We start from the raw sequence: 17318 nt of genomic DNA, 5'->3' as shown, positions 1-17318 counted from the left end.
CGAATTCTAGGGCTTGGGATAGCCTCAAATTCGTCCAAGGCTTATCTTTGGAAAGGATTTGGATTGCTTTAAGGAAAGATTACCCAACTAGGGTTTAAGGGTGAAACCCTAGGAGCCTTACAAGTATAAATAGACCCCTAGGGCAAGGGAAATCGGCACCTCTGCTAAAGCAAAGAAACCCTGGCCGATTTCTAATCCCTCTCATCTCTCTCAAATCATCCTCCTTGCTAGTTGGTGTTTGTAAGCCATTAGAGGAGTGACAATTGTGACTCTAGAGCTCCAAGACAACAAGATCAAAACAAGAGATTCAAAGGTAAACTTCTAGATCTGATTTTGTATTGTTCTTATACCTAATTAGTCATTAGAAGTCTTGGATTCAAAGCATGTTTAATTAGAGAAACCTAGATCCAAGCATTAGGGTTTGCATGTGCACATAGGAATGTTCATATGGCCAAAACCCATCAAGGTGGTGGTGCGAAACTCACCGAGTACCGCAGCAGTAGCCACGCCTCACGGTTTTCCGATAACCCACGCGAAGATCCTTGCTATTCACGACATTGCTGGCAGCAGTAGGGAGGGTGGCGATTATGGAACATGCTCGACTGGTCTTCCTACAACCACACATCGGCTCAAAGACTCTCCTTCGTCGGACATGAGAGCAGCGACGGAAGAATAGAGGAGAGTGAGAGAGAGCGACCCAACCACGAAACCATTCCCGATCTTTAACGATTTGGTCACGTCGGAGTAGTGGCCTTTCATCCTCGTCGATAGCTAGATAGCACGGCGGCTCCTTGGTGGTTTTCGGCATCAACAGCGGTAGCGGCGCCGGTGGTGAAAGGGGAATAAGGGTGGAGGTGGCGCCTGATGCTCCTCTTTAGGGTTAGGGTTACGGGAGTTATATATCCGACGCTTTTCCAAACTCATTTCCATAATGACAACTATGGTCCCCCCCCCCCCCCCCCACAACATTTTCTTTCAATCAAAGCCCATAATTTATCCTTTCAGCCCTCAACATTAAAATCCATTACAAATCAAGTATAATACTTACCAAACAACCCTCCGTTTTCGAATTTCTTTACAAAGTCAGTCCAGAAGTTACCCTTTTAACTCCCAATATCTCAATTATGACATATTCAGCCCTTCCACCTCTTTTCCTTTCAAATTAAATCCGAAATTACCCAAATAGCCCTTAGTCGTCAAAATCCTTTCAAGTTAATTCCCAATAATTTACCAAGTAGTCCCTACCTTCATAAATATTTACAAAACCAATCTGGAACTTACACTTTTAACCCCTTACTTCTAAAACTGTGAGAGTTAACTCCTCGAGACCAACCCTTGATATATAATTATTGATTTTTGGGCTACTCTTCGTTCATTAATTTGTTTATTTATTTATTTAATAAACATGGTGTTACATAAACGCATATACAACAACACCCACAACCCATTAAACACTTATTCAATCCTAATCACCACTTTATTCCTTCTATTGAACCATTCAATGATCATTCAACTCTATTTCATGTCATCACCCACACTCCATTTAACTCGTATTCAATCCTAAGCATTACCATATCCAACTCTTATACTACTTGCATTGTGGATACTCTAAGTGTGTATGTGAGATTTTGATTTGCAGGTAAAGGATGAGGAAGATGAGAGAGAGAGAGAGAGAGAGAGAGAGAGAAAGGGTACCGTGGAGGGTGGGTGGGGGATAGTTGGACCAAAAAAAATGATTTTGGACTATCTATGCAAGTTTAAAAGATTTTGGACCTTATTCACATTTTTTTTGCTAACCACATGGATAAAATTTGCAGTTTAGTCTTTTTCTTACCTCCTTTTATTTGTTGGGTCCGACATCCTAAATGGTGTCTTATACCAAGACTTTGTGTTGCCTTTCGTAGAAAGGCTCTGAGTTTTATGGTCTTAATTTTATCTTTAGGACCATCAAACACTCATAACTCCACTCTTTTTCTTTTGTTTGTGTTATTCTTTTCTCAAGGTGAGGGTTTATTTTAGTTCATATGTAGGTGGTGCGCTTTACTGAATCGTTCTTCGAGGGCTCTTCCCATATCTCTCTCTTAATTTTGGCGTTTTTGACACTATTTTTGATTTCTTTCTCCATGGTTGTTATAATCCGATTTTGTTTTTGGCAAAAAAGAAGTTTCTCATCTCTTTTCTCCGGTCACCATATTGTTGTCATTCAAAGGCTCTTTAACATGCATCTGTTTTGGATACTAACTTGCTCTGATACCATAATAAATATCTATTTTTTTTTCTTGTTCAATTATAAAAGCTCCAGAGACAACATCTGTTTCGGATAGTAACCTTCTGAATCCATAACAAACATCTAACTTTTATTGTTCCAATATGAAAGCTCGAGGGACAATAATTACAAGGGGTCCAAGATCAAATAGGAAAATATAAGAATAAAATAAAACAAGATATCGAATATAGAAAGGAGAGATCATACATGATTTCCTTTAGAGTAAGGAAAACATTAAGAAACCAGCGGTTAACTGGTCATGCTTTTGATTTATGTTTTTGTGTTTATGTTTAAGTTCAAATGGATTTTTTATTTCATTCTAAAACTCATATGGATTTTTTATTTCATTCTAAAACTCATATGGTTAACCAATTGTAGTATTCTTTTTGCATTTTTATTTTGTGGTCACGATCAAAAAAATTTTGGTTTGACTCAAACCATAAACTGAGGTTGCTATTTTATTTTAGTCGAACCATACAAAGTTGTTAAACAAAGCACAATCAAGATTTGAACACCTATTTTCTTTTGTTTACAAATTGAATAAAATTTATTAAGTTGATTCGAATGGATTAAATTTTTTTAGTATCACAAGAGATATCAGATGTGTCGGAGAAGAAGACCGAATGGGAGTGGAGAAAAGGTATGTCGATAGGCCTTGGGCCTTAATACCTATAAATGATTAACAGATACAATAAATAATACGTGGTAAATAATAAAATGAAAGATGTAAATGTCATTTTCTACATATTTATATTTAACGGAGTTTTTCTAATGAAATTAGGTGGAAGGACTATTGGTATAATATTTGAAAACCACATGGATGCAACATATACAAATTTTGAAGGTTGGACCAAATTTACAAATTTGACCAAACCACATGGACCAATTTTATAATTTACTCACAAATTTATTTTTTTATCTTAGTACATATTACATGCGTTTTTACATTTTAGTAAAAGTTAGCCGTTGTTATAAGTTATATCTGAATTATTTCTAGTTTTAACAGTACAAGAATTCGTTTGCACATAAATAATTTCAAGGAGTTTGAGTTCAACTAAAAAAAAAAGCATATTAGACTTCGACCCTAGTTTCAACATGTCTTTATAAACATAATAATTATTATATTTTAAATTTATTTAATATAGATACTTAATACTCTATATTTAATAAATACAAAGTGAATAACATGAGCCACCAAAGTTTTATCTTATATCCAACAATTAACCAACAAGCTAATAATCTAGTAAATAACTCTGTTGCTTTCGTATCATTCTAAATAAAATATAATTTGTATGTAGAGCCACCGAAAGTAGAAGATAGATGATCAAGATAAAAGTCATACAAAAAATGAAAGTTAAGTTAGTGAATGTGAAAAATTAGACATTTCTAATGTTATCAAAACACTTCAATGGTATTTGTGTGTGTACCTTTTCAAACCATGGACAATTGGTGGAGTTGGCAACTTATTTAACTAGGTGTAAGCTTTATTTTATTATTTTTTTAAATCTTGAAATTAAGTGGGTCAAGGTGTTGAAAGATTGCTATGAAGCAATTAAGCCAAAGTTGAAGGATACAGATTATTATATCGGGCATTCTCTATGCTTCTTAAGTTGTAACAAGAACACCACCCCAATCATAGTTCCTATTCTCATAAGTTGTACTGATCATTGATGTAGCATACTGATGCAATAATTGGACATGCATATCATGATTATGTAGTTAAGACTTTGACAATGACATTTGACATGTAGGAAATATGAGGGATAAAAAAGAGTATATCTTAAAGAAAGCCATGATCAGATGGAGATTGATCGTTTGGTTTCATCGTGTACAGTTTGCAATGCATTAAGTACAAGGCACCAGTACACTGTGGCACGTTAGCCATAAAGTAAAATGGATTGCAATGAAAAAAACTAAAGAAAGAAAGGTACCAAGTTATATATAAAGCCACTATCCCATTTACGCATTTCGTCGAACACCTTGTTTGCACCTCTGTAAATAACTCCATATTCTCCATGACAATGGATAGTAAAATGGATTGCAATAAAAAGATATACAAAAGAAAGGGAAAATGGATTGCAATAAAAACATATACAAAAGAAAGGGATGATCTCTTTCACGCATTTCGTCGAACACCTTGTTTGCACAATGTAAAATATCTAGATTACAATAAACGAGCATCGTCGAACAGGTTGAATAAAAAAAAAATAAGGATGGTCTGTCAGACAACCATGTAACCATGCCAAGACCCATGAGATGAGCCGACAACGATCATCTACTTAACCTTGGCCAAGACCATAAGCTCTGTTATTCACGCTCTGATTACATGGTCGTGGTTCATCAACCAGACATGGGTTTCTGTCTTCTTAGGAATCAAGAATACAGAGGTACGAGCCTATAGAACAGATCCTGTTCAAGTAAGGTCGTGCATGTTCGTCTCCCCATGAGAATTATATGGTCGCGTACATTTGCATTAAGAACCGATGTGGGAGTCGTATATGAGAACTGGTTTTCATTATTTGCTATCCACTGCACTTAAATACTAGTATATGATTGAATGCAAGAAATTAATTAAACCAACTTCCTTTTTCTTATGCAGTTTTGCTATATAGTTTCTTTTTTTTTTTTTTTTTTAATCCCACAAGTTTATCTCTACTTTTTTTTTTCTTTTTTGAGTTTGCTAATGTTAATTGTATCAATCGAAAAAAAAAACTAGAAGAATGACTGACTAGTAAATAGGATTTCTCCCAAGTTGGTGAGACTTTCTCATGCAGTCCAAAACTTATTTTAGGCTCGACACAAAATAGTGAACACTTTTGTCTAGCTAAAGGACACATAAAACAAACGTTATTTTCTATTTTTTGGAAGAAAAAGAAAAACTATCAATAAGCTTGAGTTTCTTGACTTATGGATGCCCAAAACAATGATGGCAATCTTGAATAGTAACTGCACGAATCTTAGCTTCCAGCACTTTTTTTTGAAGTAAATAGAGGCCAACATGAGCAGAAGCTTTTCCAATCATTCTCATGCTTAAAATCCATTGTATCCAAGCAAAATTGTGATCGAACTTTTCCATATTAGACTTTGTCTTGGGTAGTTGAGACACAAAGATGAGGTTAAGTTCCAATTGTGGAACCAAAAGTACATATGTAAGCAATTAGTGTTCATTTCTTGAAGATCATTGAATTTAGATGACTCTTCCCTAAGAACTTTCAATTTTGTGAAGTAGTTGTTTTCCAAATTTACACTATGCCATAGTTGAAGATATAATTCGACACTCCCAATGGTCTATTTTCCAAAAAATCAACCACAAACACAAGTGATTCAAATTAAAGTTAAAAGGTTTCTTGTAAAAATAAAACAACTAATAACTTGCTAAATGACATTTTCAATCCCAATCCAATGATAAAAAGGATTTAAAGCTAAGCTTTGCGATAAATGACACGCCTTTCTCTCTTGTATTCAACTTCTTCCCTTTGATGCATTATTATCAATGCTCTCCTCACAACCGACTCATTCAGCCCCATTCTTGTCAAATCATCAATCAGTCTTCTCTCCGATAAATGAGACCCAATTCCCATTCTTCTCTTTATCTGACTTTCCGCTTGCTGTTTTGTTTTTTTTTTTCAAAACACAAAATTAAATAAATAACGAAGTTTATAAAATAAAAAAGTACTATTATGTGTTAGCAAACCTTTATCTCATTTGCCATCTCAGGGGTCAAATTGATATGTTGATTTATCCCAGATTTCGCAGCATCCATCGTTGAATTCTCAAACAGTCTAACTGCTTCCACAACATCAATATCATTCGCCACATTTGACCTAAAATACATTTTAAAAAAAATAACAAAACAGTTAATACTAGACAGTAAAAAATAAAACTATTACTGGCTTTTTATTTTTTACCAACTTACAGTCTCATCTTTGCTAGCGACTCGCTCAACCTAACTATCGCTTCCAGCTGTCTCACTGTTATTGGTACAGCTGTCGCTTCACCAGTTTCGTTTGCCTGTTTCCTCATTTTCTGTATAAAAAAATTTCACAAAAAGGGTGTTAATTGACATAGATTGAAACTTCAGGGACTAAATTTATAGAGTATTAGTATATGGTTTTAAACCTGTCTAATTTCAACATAAGTCTGCTGCAACGAAGTAGCTGCAGAATCGGATAGGCGAGGTTGACTCATGCTGCGACAGTACTGAATATACCTGAAGAGATGAGATTACGGATTAGCCCTTTACCATAATGACCATTCTACCCTTTATATAGAAAATTATTACAGAGTACAGACCTTTTAAGCCAGTTATCATCTTTAGTATCCCTAGGTTCACCCGCTGCATTAGCAGATGTATGGACCTGAATAATATGAGTCGCTATTTTCTACATTTAAAAAAAAAAACACAAAAACAAAATGTTATCATAATATTTTAATATAAAATACAAGAAGAGTTTTTTTAATTAAAAAAAAAAAAAAAAAAAAAAAAAAACCTTGTCTTGGCTGAACATCTTGATATCTTTGACAATGAAGATGAGGTCAAATCTTGAAAGGATTGTAGTCTGTAAGTCAATGTTATCTTGTGCAGTCTTGAGATCATCATAACGGCCTGATGGAGGGTTTGCTGCAGCTAACACAGAAGTTCTGGAATTGAGAACTGTTGTTATTCCTGCTTTGGCTATGGATATTGTTTGTTGTTCCATGGCTTCATGTATGGCAACCCTAATTGTAAAATTTGAAAATATGTCAGAGTTTTGAGGGTAATTTGGTAAAAAGGAAGATAAACATTGTGTTAACTTTTAATCCAACCTGTCTTCTGGTCTCATTTTGTCGAATTCATCAATGCAGACAACACCACCATCAGCCAAGACCATAGCCCCTCCTTCCAGATAAAACTCGCGCTGAATGATTTTTATAATTTTAAATTAGAATAGGAGAAAAATGGAAGGGTGTTGTGGAATAATTGTATTAAGAAAAAAGAAAAAAGACAAGAAAATTACAGTGCTGTTATCACGAATGACAGAAGCAGTAAGCCCAGCTGCAGATGAGCCTTTCCCAGAAGTGTAAACAGCTATAGGAGCAGTCTTCTCAACAAACTTGAGAAACTACAGAAGAGAGTAATTTCATGGGTTAAACGTTAAATGCAACAAATAGTAAAATACCTTCATTCATTTACTTGGATTATTAAAATTACAACTCTGTAATAAAAAGAAATGAAAAGAATTTAAGGTTACCTGTGATTTTGCAGTGGATGGGTCTCCCAAGAGCAAAACATTAATATCACCCCTCAATCTTACACCATCAGGCAAAGTCTGTGGAAATAGAGGAAATGAGCTCCTACATGATTAAGTAAAGACAACAATATTCAAGGGCAAAGTTGGCATTATACCTTCCTTGATCCTCCAAACAGGAGACAAGCCACAGCTTTTTTAACATCCACATGGCCAAATATAGAAGGGGCAATCTTGGAACATATGTTTTCATATACATTGCCTTCTGCTGCAAATCTCTTGAATTCTTCAACCTGAAAACACAATGAAGGTAGCCCACTAAGTAACAAACAAAACCAAAGCAATACAATCTCTATTTCCACTAAAAGACAAACATAATTTGCATCAAATGATAGTAACTTTACCTCTTCTTGTGTGAAATTGGCAGGACCACGAGTAGCTTCGTTTGTTTCTTCTATTCCAACAACTCTTATATACGGTTGTCTAATAGCAACTGCTCCTTTGTGACTAGATCAAAACAGAAAAAAATTGCAGATTTAGCTATATTCAAAATGTATGAAAGTACAATGTTATTGGTGAATTAATAGAGTGAAAGTATTACGATGTGGATGTCTTGGAAGCTTGAAATATGCTGTAAATTCCCATTATAGTCAGTCTTGTACCAGGTACAATTGTTTGTACAAGTTGTCTGTCTACAGATAAAAGCATGTTCCTTGGTAGCTCACCAGTTGGGACATCCTAAGATTTAAAAACAGGCCAAAAAGTTAGAAACTTCAGTAGTGAATCATTGTAAGAAATCATTAAATATCAAGACTTTTTACCTCAGGATTTTCTTGAAGTTTCAAGGTTTGTTGATCAACATACTTGCTTCTATCTGGGACTACAATCCATGGGTCAACAGGGCATGGTGTTTCACCCATCTGTAAAAATTAAGAGCAAACGCATTTAATATAAAAGGAGTTCACATTTATGGAGGAAATGGCAACGAGGTGATGAATGTATTTAATTACCTGTGCTACATGGTCACATGATCTTGGCACAATTGCTCCACCAAGCCCAGGGCGACAAGGAACCACCTTCACATTTTTACAGTTCTTACACAACAAAGTCACGTAAGTTGCTTTAGCCTTTGTACGAGATGCAGCAATAGTAATCCCAGATATCTTAACCAGTTTGGATATGTATTGTGCCTGTGATTAAATTAATTGGAAGATCCAATAAGAAGTGTTAGAATCGCAAACGAGATAAGCTAGCAAGAAATTTAAGCAATGAAAACGGAAAGATTAAGGTACCAACCCCGAGGGCTCTCATTGATACAGGATCCTCATCTGATTTCAACAAAATTTGAACCTCCCCTGTCTGTGGCTCCTCCATTTCTCCAGTTTCTCCGGCAACTCTTGCCTTCAAATTTGCATTCACCTCTGCCGCAGCAGTTTCGAACTAAGAATACAAACATAGCTAAAATAAGATATCCAGTGCTCAAAATTGACATCACAACAGCTAATATGTATATTAGGTTCAACAGACTCAATCCTTTGGCCCAGAGTGAAAATAATTCGACTTAAGTTAGAGACGCTGATTGTAATTTAGATGTTATACTTCAGAAACCTAGATCCAATATTTTTTGACCTAATTACAACCATTCCCATTGTGGAAGAAAGCAGATGTGCAAAAAAAAATTGTGTGCATATCGATACTATAGCGTACCAGAGGGAGGTAATCGGAAGGGTTTTTCCGGAGCAAATCTCGAAGATCTTGATCTTTGTCATAGGTGAGGAGATCGGTTAGATTAACGAGGAGGAACTTCGGATTTTGAACAAGGCTTTCTCTGTAAGGGAAGACGTTGGGCTCGTTCGGACGAGCGAAGTTCCTGATGAACTCTTTAAACTTCCTGAGTACCGTGTGGCGGTTCGCCGCCTGTTCGGGATCGGCGCCGGCGCCATGAGGGAACTGTGCTTGGTCGCTGTAGTGTACCGCACCTTCATCCCAGCCAGACATCTTCAATCGTCGAAGCTTTCTTTTGGTCTCTCGTCGACGTTCTCTCGCTTTCTCTCTCACTTCTCTCTAGAAATGCTCTTTGTGCGGCGATAGTCCTCTCCGTCCCGCCCTTTTTCTCAGGTATTTTGGCGGGAAAGATATGGCGGGAAATGATGAGAAGTGATAGTGCACTCGTTGGTGGCTGGGCCTGCTTACTTTGGGCCGGTAGTAACATTCTGGTGACTCAAACGTTATTGAATCAAAATTGAGCAATACTTTAGGGGGTCATTTGTGTAGTAATATTAATATTTAGGGCAGACTGCGACTGACGTATTTTATTATACTGTATTTATTAAAATAGGCAACATTTTTTTTTTACAATCATAGCAACGAACTTGAATTTATCCATTGATTTTAAACAATATGTAATCCGTATAAAGTTGCTGATGTCATTGTCATGTTATCGTGCACATCATATGCCATATATGCAAACATGATGACATGGAAATTTTTAATTGGATGTTGCAAATTTTTAAAGACCCAACAAAAACGTACTTATTCTTTTTACCATTAAAGACAAAATTGGTGATCTTTTACCCCTGAATAACAATCAACTTAAATTCTTTGCCATCTAAGGCAATTTGTGAGCTGGTTACATGTTAACTTTAAACAATCTTCTGAGTTTTCTTTTTTTTTTTTTTTTTTTTTTTTTGCTTATGTGATGTTAAGTAAGCTAAAATGGCATGTAAATGATACACATTTTTTTATGGATCATTTGTAATTTTGTATGCTACATTTAGCTTACTAGCATTCATACAAACATAGAAAAGCGACTGAAAAAAGTTTATATTAGTGTCATTTATATGTCTACCAAATACATTGATTTAGTCCCATTCGAGACTCACCACATCAGATAAATGGTTCTATCATAATTTATTAATCTTTTTTTTTAGAAAAAAAAAAAGCAACCAAATAAAAGACATGTACAAAAGATCACACCATCTAATTATAAAAGCAAATAAAATGGCTGATTTTAATGCTAACACGTTTGATGATCATATAATTTCCAAAAAAAAAACACAAAAACGGCCTACTGTTTCTCAAGATTGTACAACAAATGGACAGTCGTAACTTGATGCCAAATTCAAGCATTCATGGAGGCCAACCACTATTTCCCTTGTGTTGAAAGCATTATTTGCATATGGGGGGAGCTCAATAGTCAATATATATAGGCCATAATAGAGTCGTGAATTCATATACACATCATAATCACCATTTTTTTTTATGTCAACCTTCAAGAGGAACAGCAGTATCCAGCTTCACTTTATTTAATCGCACCGTTCCAAGAATATACTCTGGTAATTCTTTCTCCTCCCTTCCCTGCAATTTGTCAAAAAAAAAAAAGTTTAAATTAAACAGAACAGACTGTACTGCGTTTGGCATGTATTGGACTCTATATCAGTAGGACCAAAATTGCAAGTTTTTGTCCCACCCAAAAAGTAAAGACATATTAGTTTCAATTAAACATAACAAATTTGTACTGTGTTTGACATGCATTGGACCGGGACTAATACCACTAGAGAAAAAAAAATGCAATTTTTTGTCCCATGCCAAAAAGGTGGGAAATGGACTTGCTCTCAATATCTTGTCTGCAAAAGACGTAAATGGCCTCATGAATCTTGATAATGAAAATGGAAGTTGTTATTTAGTTGACAATGATGTAAGGAAATGAGTAAAGACCTCAATTAAGATGGCAAGATCAACGACTAGGCTTGTTACATATCCAAGAACAATACCGATGACACTCCTTGCAACGGATGAAGAACCAATATCCACATCAATCTGCGCATCATAACAAATAATTATAAACAAGTTGTAAAAACTATTCATTTTCAGACTAAAAGATTGCATCCCTTTTTTTCCTAAAATGCCCTCGATAAAAGACAATACAAGAATCATGTGGACCAAAATCAATGAATGACGTTAGTTATCTTGTAAATGACCGATAAGAGGAAATAAGCAACATTGATATGAGTATGACCATGCACAATGCATAATTAGGGCTATTTTCAGTGATGAGGATAAGAAGGGTATTTAGGTCTTTTTAATAATGCAAAAAAGTAAAAGTAGAAACCTCCAAAAAATTGTCTTGTCTTAGGTAGTTACAAGTTACGGCTTTTCCCAATAGGCAAGCTTTTGTCCCGACTGCACGTTTCACCATCCAATATCCCTGTCATGTCAAATGTCAAGTGTCAAGTGTCAAGTGTCAAGTGTCAACCACTTTCTTCTTCAATATCATATCAACACAGAATATGATGAAAATAATATAGGATATAATAACCAAATCAATGGAAATACACTGCTATTTCTTGCAAATAAAATACCTGTACAATGCTTGGGATCAATTTGAATCTTGAATCACGAAATGCATCATTTCCATCAATAAACTTACCCAACAATGATCCCTTAGTTACAGGCCTATCTGCAGCATAATACATAACTAGGCTGTAGTTTGGTTTTGCTGGAACCTACACCAACATAACAACATATTTATTTAATACAGCGGCTAAAACAATATTTTTTCCATTTTAAATTAAAAATTAAAAAAAAAAAAAAAAAACAGTTAATGCATATATACCTGCAGGTTGACTACAAGGATGAATGGAAGCTTTTTTCCAGCTTCTGACTGTAAAATGAGAATGAGTTGGAATTATGGAAAATATTATATGGAAAGTATGTTGCTTTTATGGGTAAAAAATTATAATATCTTGATATTATTGGTAAAAAGATTAAACTACATTGATATTTCTTGTAATTTGGTCAATGGTAATGATAGCAAGAAACTTTTGATTACCTGTACAAGGCTTTTGGGATGCAAAGCCACTTTACTTCTAGAAGTTTCTAGTTTATACCAGTCAACTGCTATAAGCTTCAAAAGGGGATCCCCTCCTGCTACCTGAATTTATAAATAAATAAAAAAATCATTAAAAGTATAATTGACATATGGAGTAATGTTGTAATATGAAAATTTTGTTAGCATTATGAAAGATTTATTACTAACATTACACCAACCATGTGATGCAATATGATTGGTTTGTAACAGTTCTTAAATATACAGTCATTTGTTATTTACTAATTTAGCACCACTTTTAGACAGAAGGGTAAAAATGTCATTTACTCACATTTAGACAGTTCATCTTAAAAAGAAACTCTTTGTTTTACAACCTAATCATCTTTTTGACAAGATACAAAAAGAACGAGTTAATAAAGAAAGTCATAAAAAAGAGGCTTTCTAATTAAGTCCCAACTTTTTATAAATTTGTCCTCATTTACTTTTTCTTTTCATTTCCACAAGTGTGTCATCATTTCCTCAAAAAGTAACATGACCTTAGTTGCCTTCAATGTTGTTAAATTGCTTTAAATTTTGTTTTTAACTACTTTACTATAAGAAAATATTACCTTAGTACTATCTTTCATATATGTCTTCCCTCTAATCTTAAAACCAGCACCACTTGGAGATGTCCAACAGTTTGCATCAGATTCACTTTTCCCTTTGTGCATTGATCCATGAAACAGACTAGAATCAAGATTAACTGGTTCCACATTTGGATCTAACTCATGGCTTCCATCCATAGCTGTTTAGATTTTAACAAAAAAAATCTATAAATTAAGCAAGATTAAGAAAATTTAAAGACTTTGAAAAAGGCTATTAAGTTACCTTTCTTTGCTGTTAGAGCCAATCGGGCAATAGCCCATGAAACATTCTTTAGCTTCACTCTTTGGCCCTATTACACAAAGAAATAAGTATAATTTGGGTTATTATAGAGGGGATAAACAAACACTTTTCCCTAAAATTTTCAAGATCATGCATATAATATTACTAAAGATAAAAAAGGCAACAAACCTTGCTATCAAGTTGAGTGTTCTCATCATCTTCATCATCTGAAGATGATGAGGATGATGAGTCAGCAGCAATTGCATCATAAAACTCTTCAGCAACTTCTGCATCTTCAAACTCACTAATGGATCCAGAAACATCAGAGCCTTTTGAAGCCACAAGTGTTGTTGATGATTCTGATGTAAGTCCAGGGCTTGCCCCAATATACGCCTTTAAACCTAAAACAATTCATCATAAATTTATTACAATGCGATGAATTATAAAGTCAACCTTATTACAAAAGGTCAGTTTCTAAATTACTATCATCATTAAACATCAAATCTACTAAACTGACAATTGGAATAATAATAATAATAATATGAAAGCATAAACTAACCTGAAACTTGGTTCAATAATGCATAAGGAATCGAATTTTCAAACTTTGAGCCTTGACCACATTTCCATTTAAACCAGCCTCTTGATTCTATCTCTAACATATGTGTTACAAGACATCTATCACCATGTGATCCAACTGAAGCTCTTAGATTCCTAATCTCCCATGAAGAAGCTATCAAAGAAAAAAAAAAGTAGTGGGTTGGCATGTTATTATATAAAAACAAAAAAAGTACTTAAATTTCAAGGGGAAAAAAAAAAAAAAAAAAAAGATTTTCTTACGATTAATCTTTATTCTTTGATGTCGAGATTTTGGAGGATGCTTCTTATGCATTGCAGGAAACTGCAAGATTGCTGCATTATAGGTTCATTCAATAGTTAAAAGAGAATCATTTTCAAATTCCCAATATCTAATTTGTATTGAGAAATAATAGGTAACATAGAAAGGGAGGGCATATAGGTAAATTTACTTACTATATGTTCCATCTTGCCCACGAAACCATTGTCTAGAGAATATGAAATCGCACTTAGACTGCCATCTATAAGAATAGCACATCAGTTTTCGACTGATGAGAGATGACAAAAGAGATGAGTTAAAGGCTAAAATATATATAAAACAATATTAATATAAAAACTGATTGTTTTTATCATTTTATCAGTATCCAATGAGAATGAACATCTACATTCAGAATTTTTTTTAAAAAAATAATAATCAATTGGAGAGCGACCCACCTAGTTAAGCATTTGAAATCATAAGATCCATAAACAACATCAGAATGACCACTTAAAGAATCTACAAGCTCTAAATCACCAGTCAATGCATCCCACCTGAAAATTTAATTTTTTAGTAAACACAAAAAAGATTTTATAACCCCAAAAGAAAAAAAAAAAACAAATAAACTTATCAACATACTCATATCTTCTATGTCTATCAACGTTCAAAACCACCTCAAAAACAGTATCTGGACTTGCATCCACAACACCAACAGCCTTCACAAGTACAGTTTTGCTGCGCGACTAACATTATATAAAAAATAATCAATACATATATTTAATTTTCATATTTGAATTCATGTATCTATATAAATATATAATCAAGGTAAATATATACGGGATAAAAGAAAAAACTCATAAAGTTATCACCTTGTTGTCAGACACATCCTCAAAGAGTCTGACACCTGAAATTCAGTATCCAGTCAAAGAGTCCAATTTAATTCCATATAATATATATAAAAATAATGTAAGGGCAAAATGGGGATTAAAAAAGATTGTACCATTGATTGTACGAACACATCTCCACTCATGTGCTTCAATGACATCTGCAGCATCACCTTCCATGAACTCATTAGACCCTTGATGTCTACCCAAGTTTGATGATCTTCTCACAAGTGACTCTGGACCTATAAACAAAGAGAAAATCATTGATTCTTTATGATGAAAAAAGTATTTTAAAAGATTTATAAATATCTGGAAATAGTATGTTTAGTATCTTACCATGTCCTATTCTTATAAGCTTTTTTAGATCATGTGCATATCTCCTTACCCTTGGGCGACGCCCTTCAAGATCAATCCTTCCAATTAACAAATATTACAATCAGACTAAAAAAAAAACTTGTGTATAAAAATATATGCAACAAAGTTTCAATGCTAACAACAAAGGTGATTTTTGGAGTGACAACTTTGTGAAATTACATAATGGTCTTAGCAAATTATAAGATATGATTCAAGAGATAGCATACTCGTTCTCCATGTTCAATCTGTGTCTGGTGGAACTTTGAGATAGCTCAAACTCAGCCTGATAATTGTAGTTCAAGGAAAGATACATATAAGAAAAATAGAAAAAGAAAAACATGTGTAAAAAAACGAATTAAGTAATAAAGATTGCAATTCTTTCAACCTGTTGTTTTGCTTGATCAAATGCTTCCATCCATTTTCGGGTTTCTCCTGCTGTAGCACAAGCAATCTTGCAATACATAATAAGAAAAATAAAATGACAAAACAATCGGATAAATGATTGGTAAGATACGTACAGAAATACCAGAAAATATCACTTACTTCTCCTTTCTTCTCTTCATCTAGTCGGTTGTAAAACCTTAGAACATAAAGATCCTAGAAAATATGAAAATAATCAAGCAAAGTAAGTCAATAACCTTTTGAGTTTAAGAAATGAATTGAATTTGATATTTAGACCTAAGTGTTTGCTTTGAAAACATCTACTAATGTTCAAGTAATTACAATAAATGGAGCTTGTTTGAAGTTCTTACACCATCATTGACCTTTTTTCGTCCTAGCTCCTCCACCATAAGTGTGTTCCCAGCAACACCCCTCCTTAGTGGTTTCTGCGTCGAGAATACTATGATTAAACCCTAGTGATTGATGAATTTCCAAATGTTCCCCAAAACAAAACAGAAGGTAGATAGCAATATGTGTGCTTTCAGAGAGAAAATATGCTGTAACTTGCAAGCAAAGGAATGAATCACTACAAGTTTATACCCTTGTAATGATTGATGTAAGAGCGTTAAATTATACCTTGTTCACTTCGTTGATCATGCAATTGTAGAATTGCATGTATTTAGATTAAGATGTAAAAGAGGAATCAAACTGGGGGTAAATTTGAAATTAAAACTTACAATGCCAGGGTTTTCATGAGGATCGCGTTTATACATCATCACGTATTTCCCACGAATATATAGAAATCGAAGATGACAAAACTCGCGCCCAATTGAATTGGTGCCCAAATGATAAACCCAACCGAAGTATTCGAACCTCGTCCGACTACACCCCTTCTCCTCCGCCCCACTCTCCGATCCTCCGCTTTCCGAAGACCCGCCTCCTTGACCTATCTTCTTCGTCGACGGCGGCGATTCCATTTCCTTCTCTCTCCGACCAGAAATTTTGTGGGTTTTTGAGATCAAAAATTCAATTACAAGAGCGAGAGAGTGTAACCCTTTTTGGATGTTATGGGTCAATAAAAACGGAGTAGAACGTTTATGATTGTTGTTGTTGTTGATGGTGATTCTCTTGGGATTCTGGGTAGAGACTGGAAGATGAAGAAACGATGAAATACCAGTTGGAAGATGGAGTTACATTCAAATTTAATGCGATCATTTTGACAGCTTGATGATTTTAGGAGGTCTGGTTTGAAATTTTGTAAATCTGATATCAAGAATTTGCCGACTACTGGATTAAAGTTTGATTAGAGAATCAATATTTTTCCAATTTCCATCTGTCTTTGTTTAAATATGTAAAGGAGAAAGCAATGAAAATAATGATATCCTACTTTTTGACATGACATTGTTCCTAATAGTGGTTGGATTCTTTTTAAAATACTTAAAGTAAATTATTATATTCGAATGCTGTTAGTGAAAAAACAAACAAAATCTTAATGTGTCGTGCACGTGTTTTGCTTAGTATAAAACGATCATAAGAACAAGGGTAATGTCATATTTAGGCAAACAAAAATTCCTAATGTGCTCATCTAGTCATTATCATATCACGAAAATGAGAGTTGTTAGAAACAACCAAAACTGAATTATCCACCCGAACAAAATAAATATTAAGTTGGGTGTTCGTTTGG

General features: G+C 34.3%; 2 protein-coding genes and 1 non-coding gene across 4 annotated transcripts; all 3 read right to left on the bottom strand.

Annotated features, from left to right (window-relative positions):
• Positions 1-4481: 4481 nt before the first annotated feature.
• Positions 4482-4693, bottom strand: LOC111908379 (small nucleolar RNA U3). The gene has a single exon (XR_002855858.1). It is a non-coding gene; the product is annotated as a small nucleolar RNA U3 (small nucleolar RNA).
• An 876-nt stretch (positions 4694-5569) lies between these two features.
• Positions 5570-9588, bottom strand: LOC111908347 (DNA replication licensing factor MCM5). The gene is made up of 16 exons (XM_023904170.3): positions 9202-9588; positions 8791-8934; positions 8505-8684; positions 8316-8414; positions 8096-8232; positions 7899-8001; positions 7653-7787; positions 7498-7575; positions 7264-7368; positions 7073-7164; positions 6757-6985; positions 6560-6648; positions 6386-6476; positions 6183-6292; positions 5961-6090; positions 5570-5874 (listed from the first exon to the last, which is right to left on the bottom strand). Exons 1-16 carry the CDS (start codon positions 9490-9492, stop codon positions 5689-5691), a joined length of 2199 nt encoding a protein of 732 aa, XP_023759938.1. The 5' UTR covers positions 9493-9588; the 3' UTR covers positions 5570-5688.
• Positions 9589-10453: 865 nt separating this feature from the next.
• Positions 10454-16962, bottom strand: LOC111908348 (protein ENHANCED DISEASE RESISTANCE 2-like). 2 transcript variants are annotated; one of them, XM_023904172.3, is made up of 22 exons: positions 16372-16962; positions 16006-16080; positions 15797-15850; positions 15639-15704; positions 15481-15536; positions 15236-15312; positions 15016-15141; positions 14885-14919; positions 14655-14758; positions 14474-14569; positions 14216-14280; positions 14024-14095; positions 13746-13916; positions 13376-13587; positions 13190-13256; positions 12931-13106; positions 12326-12427; positions 12110-12157; positions 11856-11999; positions 11606-11701; positions 11212-11313; positions 10454-10851 (listed from the first exon to the last, which is right to left on the bottom strand). In XM_023904172.3, exons 1-22 carry the CDS (start codon positions 16609-16611, stop codon positions 10759-10761), a joined length of 2277 nt encoding a protein of 758 aa, XP_023759940.2. In that variant the 5' UTR covers positions 16612-16962; the 3' UTR covers positions 10454-10758. The 2 variants fall into 2 exon arrangements, with proteins under 2 accessions (XP_023759940.2, XP_023759939.2); XM_023904171.3 differs by having other exon boundaries at positions 14216-14307; positions 16372-16961.
• Between the last annotated feature and the right edge of the window lie 356 nt (positions 16963-17318).

Source organism: Lactuca sativa, chromosome 8 (assembly GCF_002870075.4).
Source record: "Lactuca sativa cultivar Salinas chromosome 8, Lsat_Salinas_v11, whole genome shotgun sequence".
NCBI classification, from domain to species: domain Eukaryota; kingdom Viridiplantae; phylum Streptophyta; class Magnoliopsida; order Asterales; family Asteraceae; genus Lactuca; species Lactuca sativa.
Note: the sequence above shows the minus strand (reverse complement) of the source record. Positions and strands in the feature narration are given on the sequence as shown.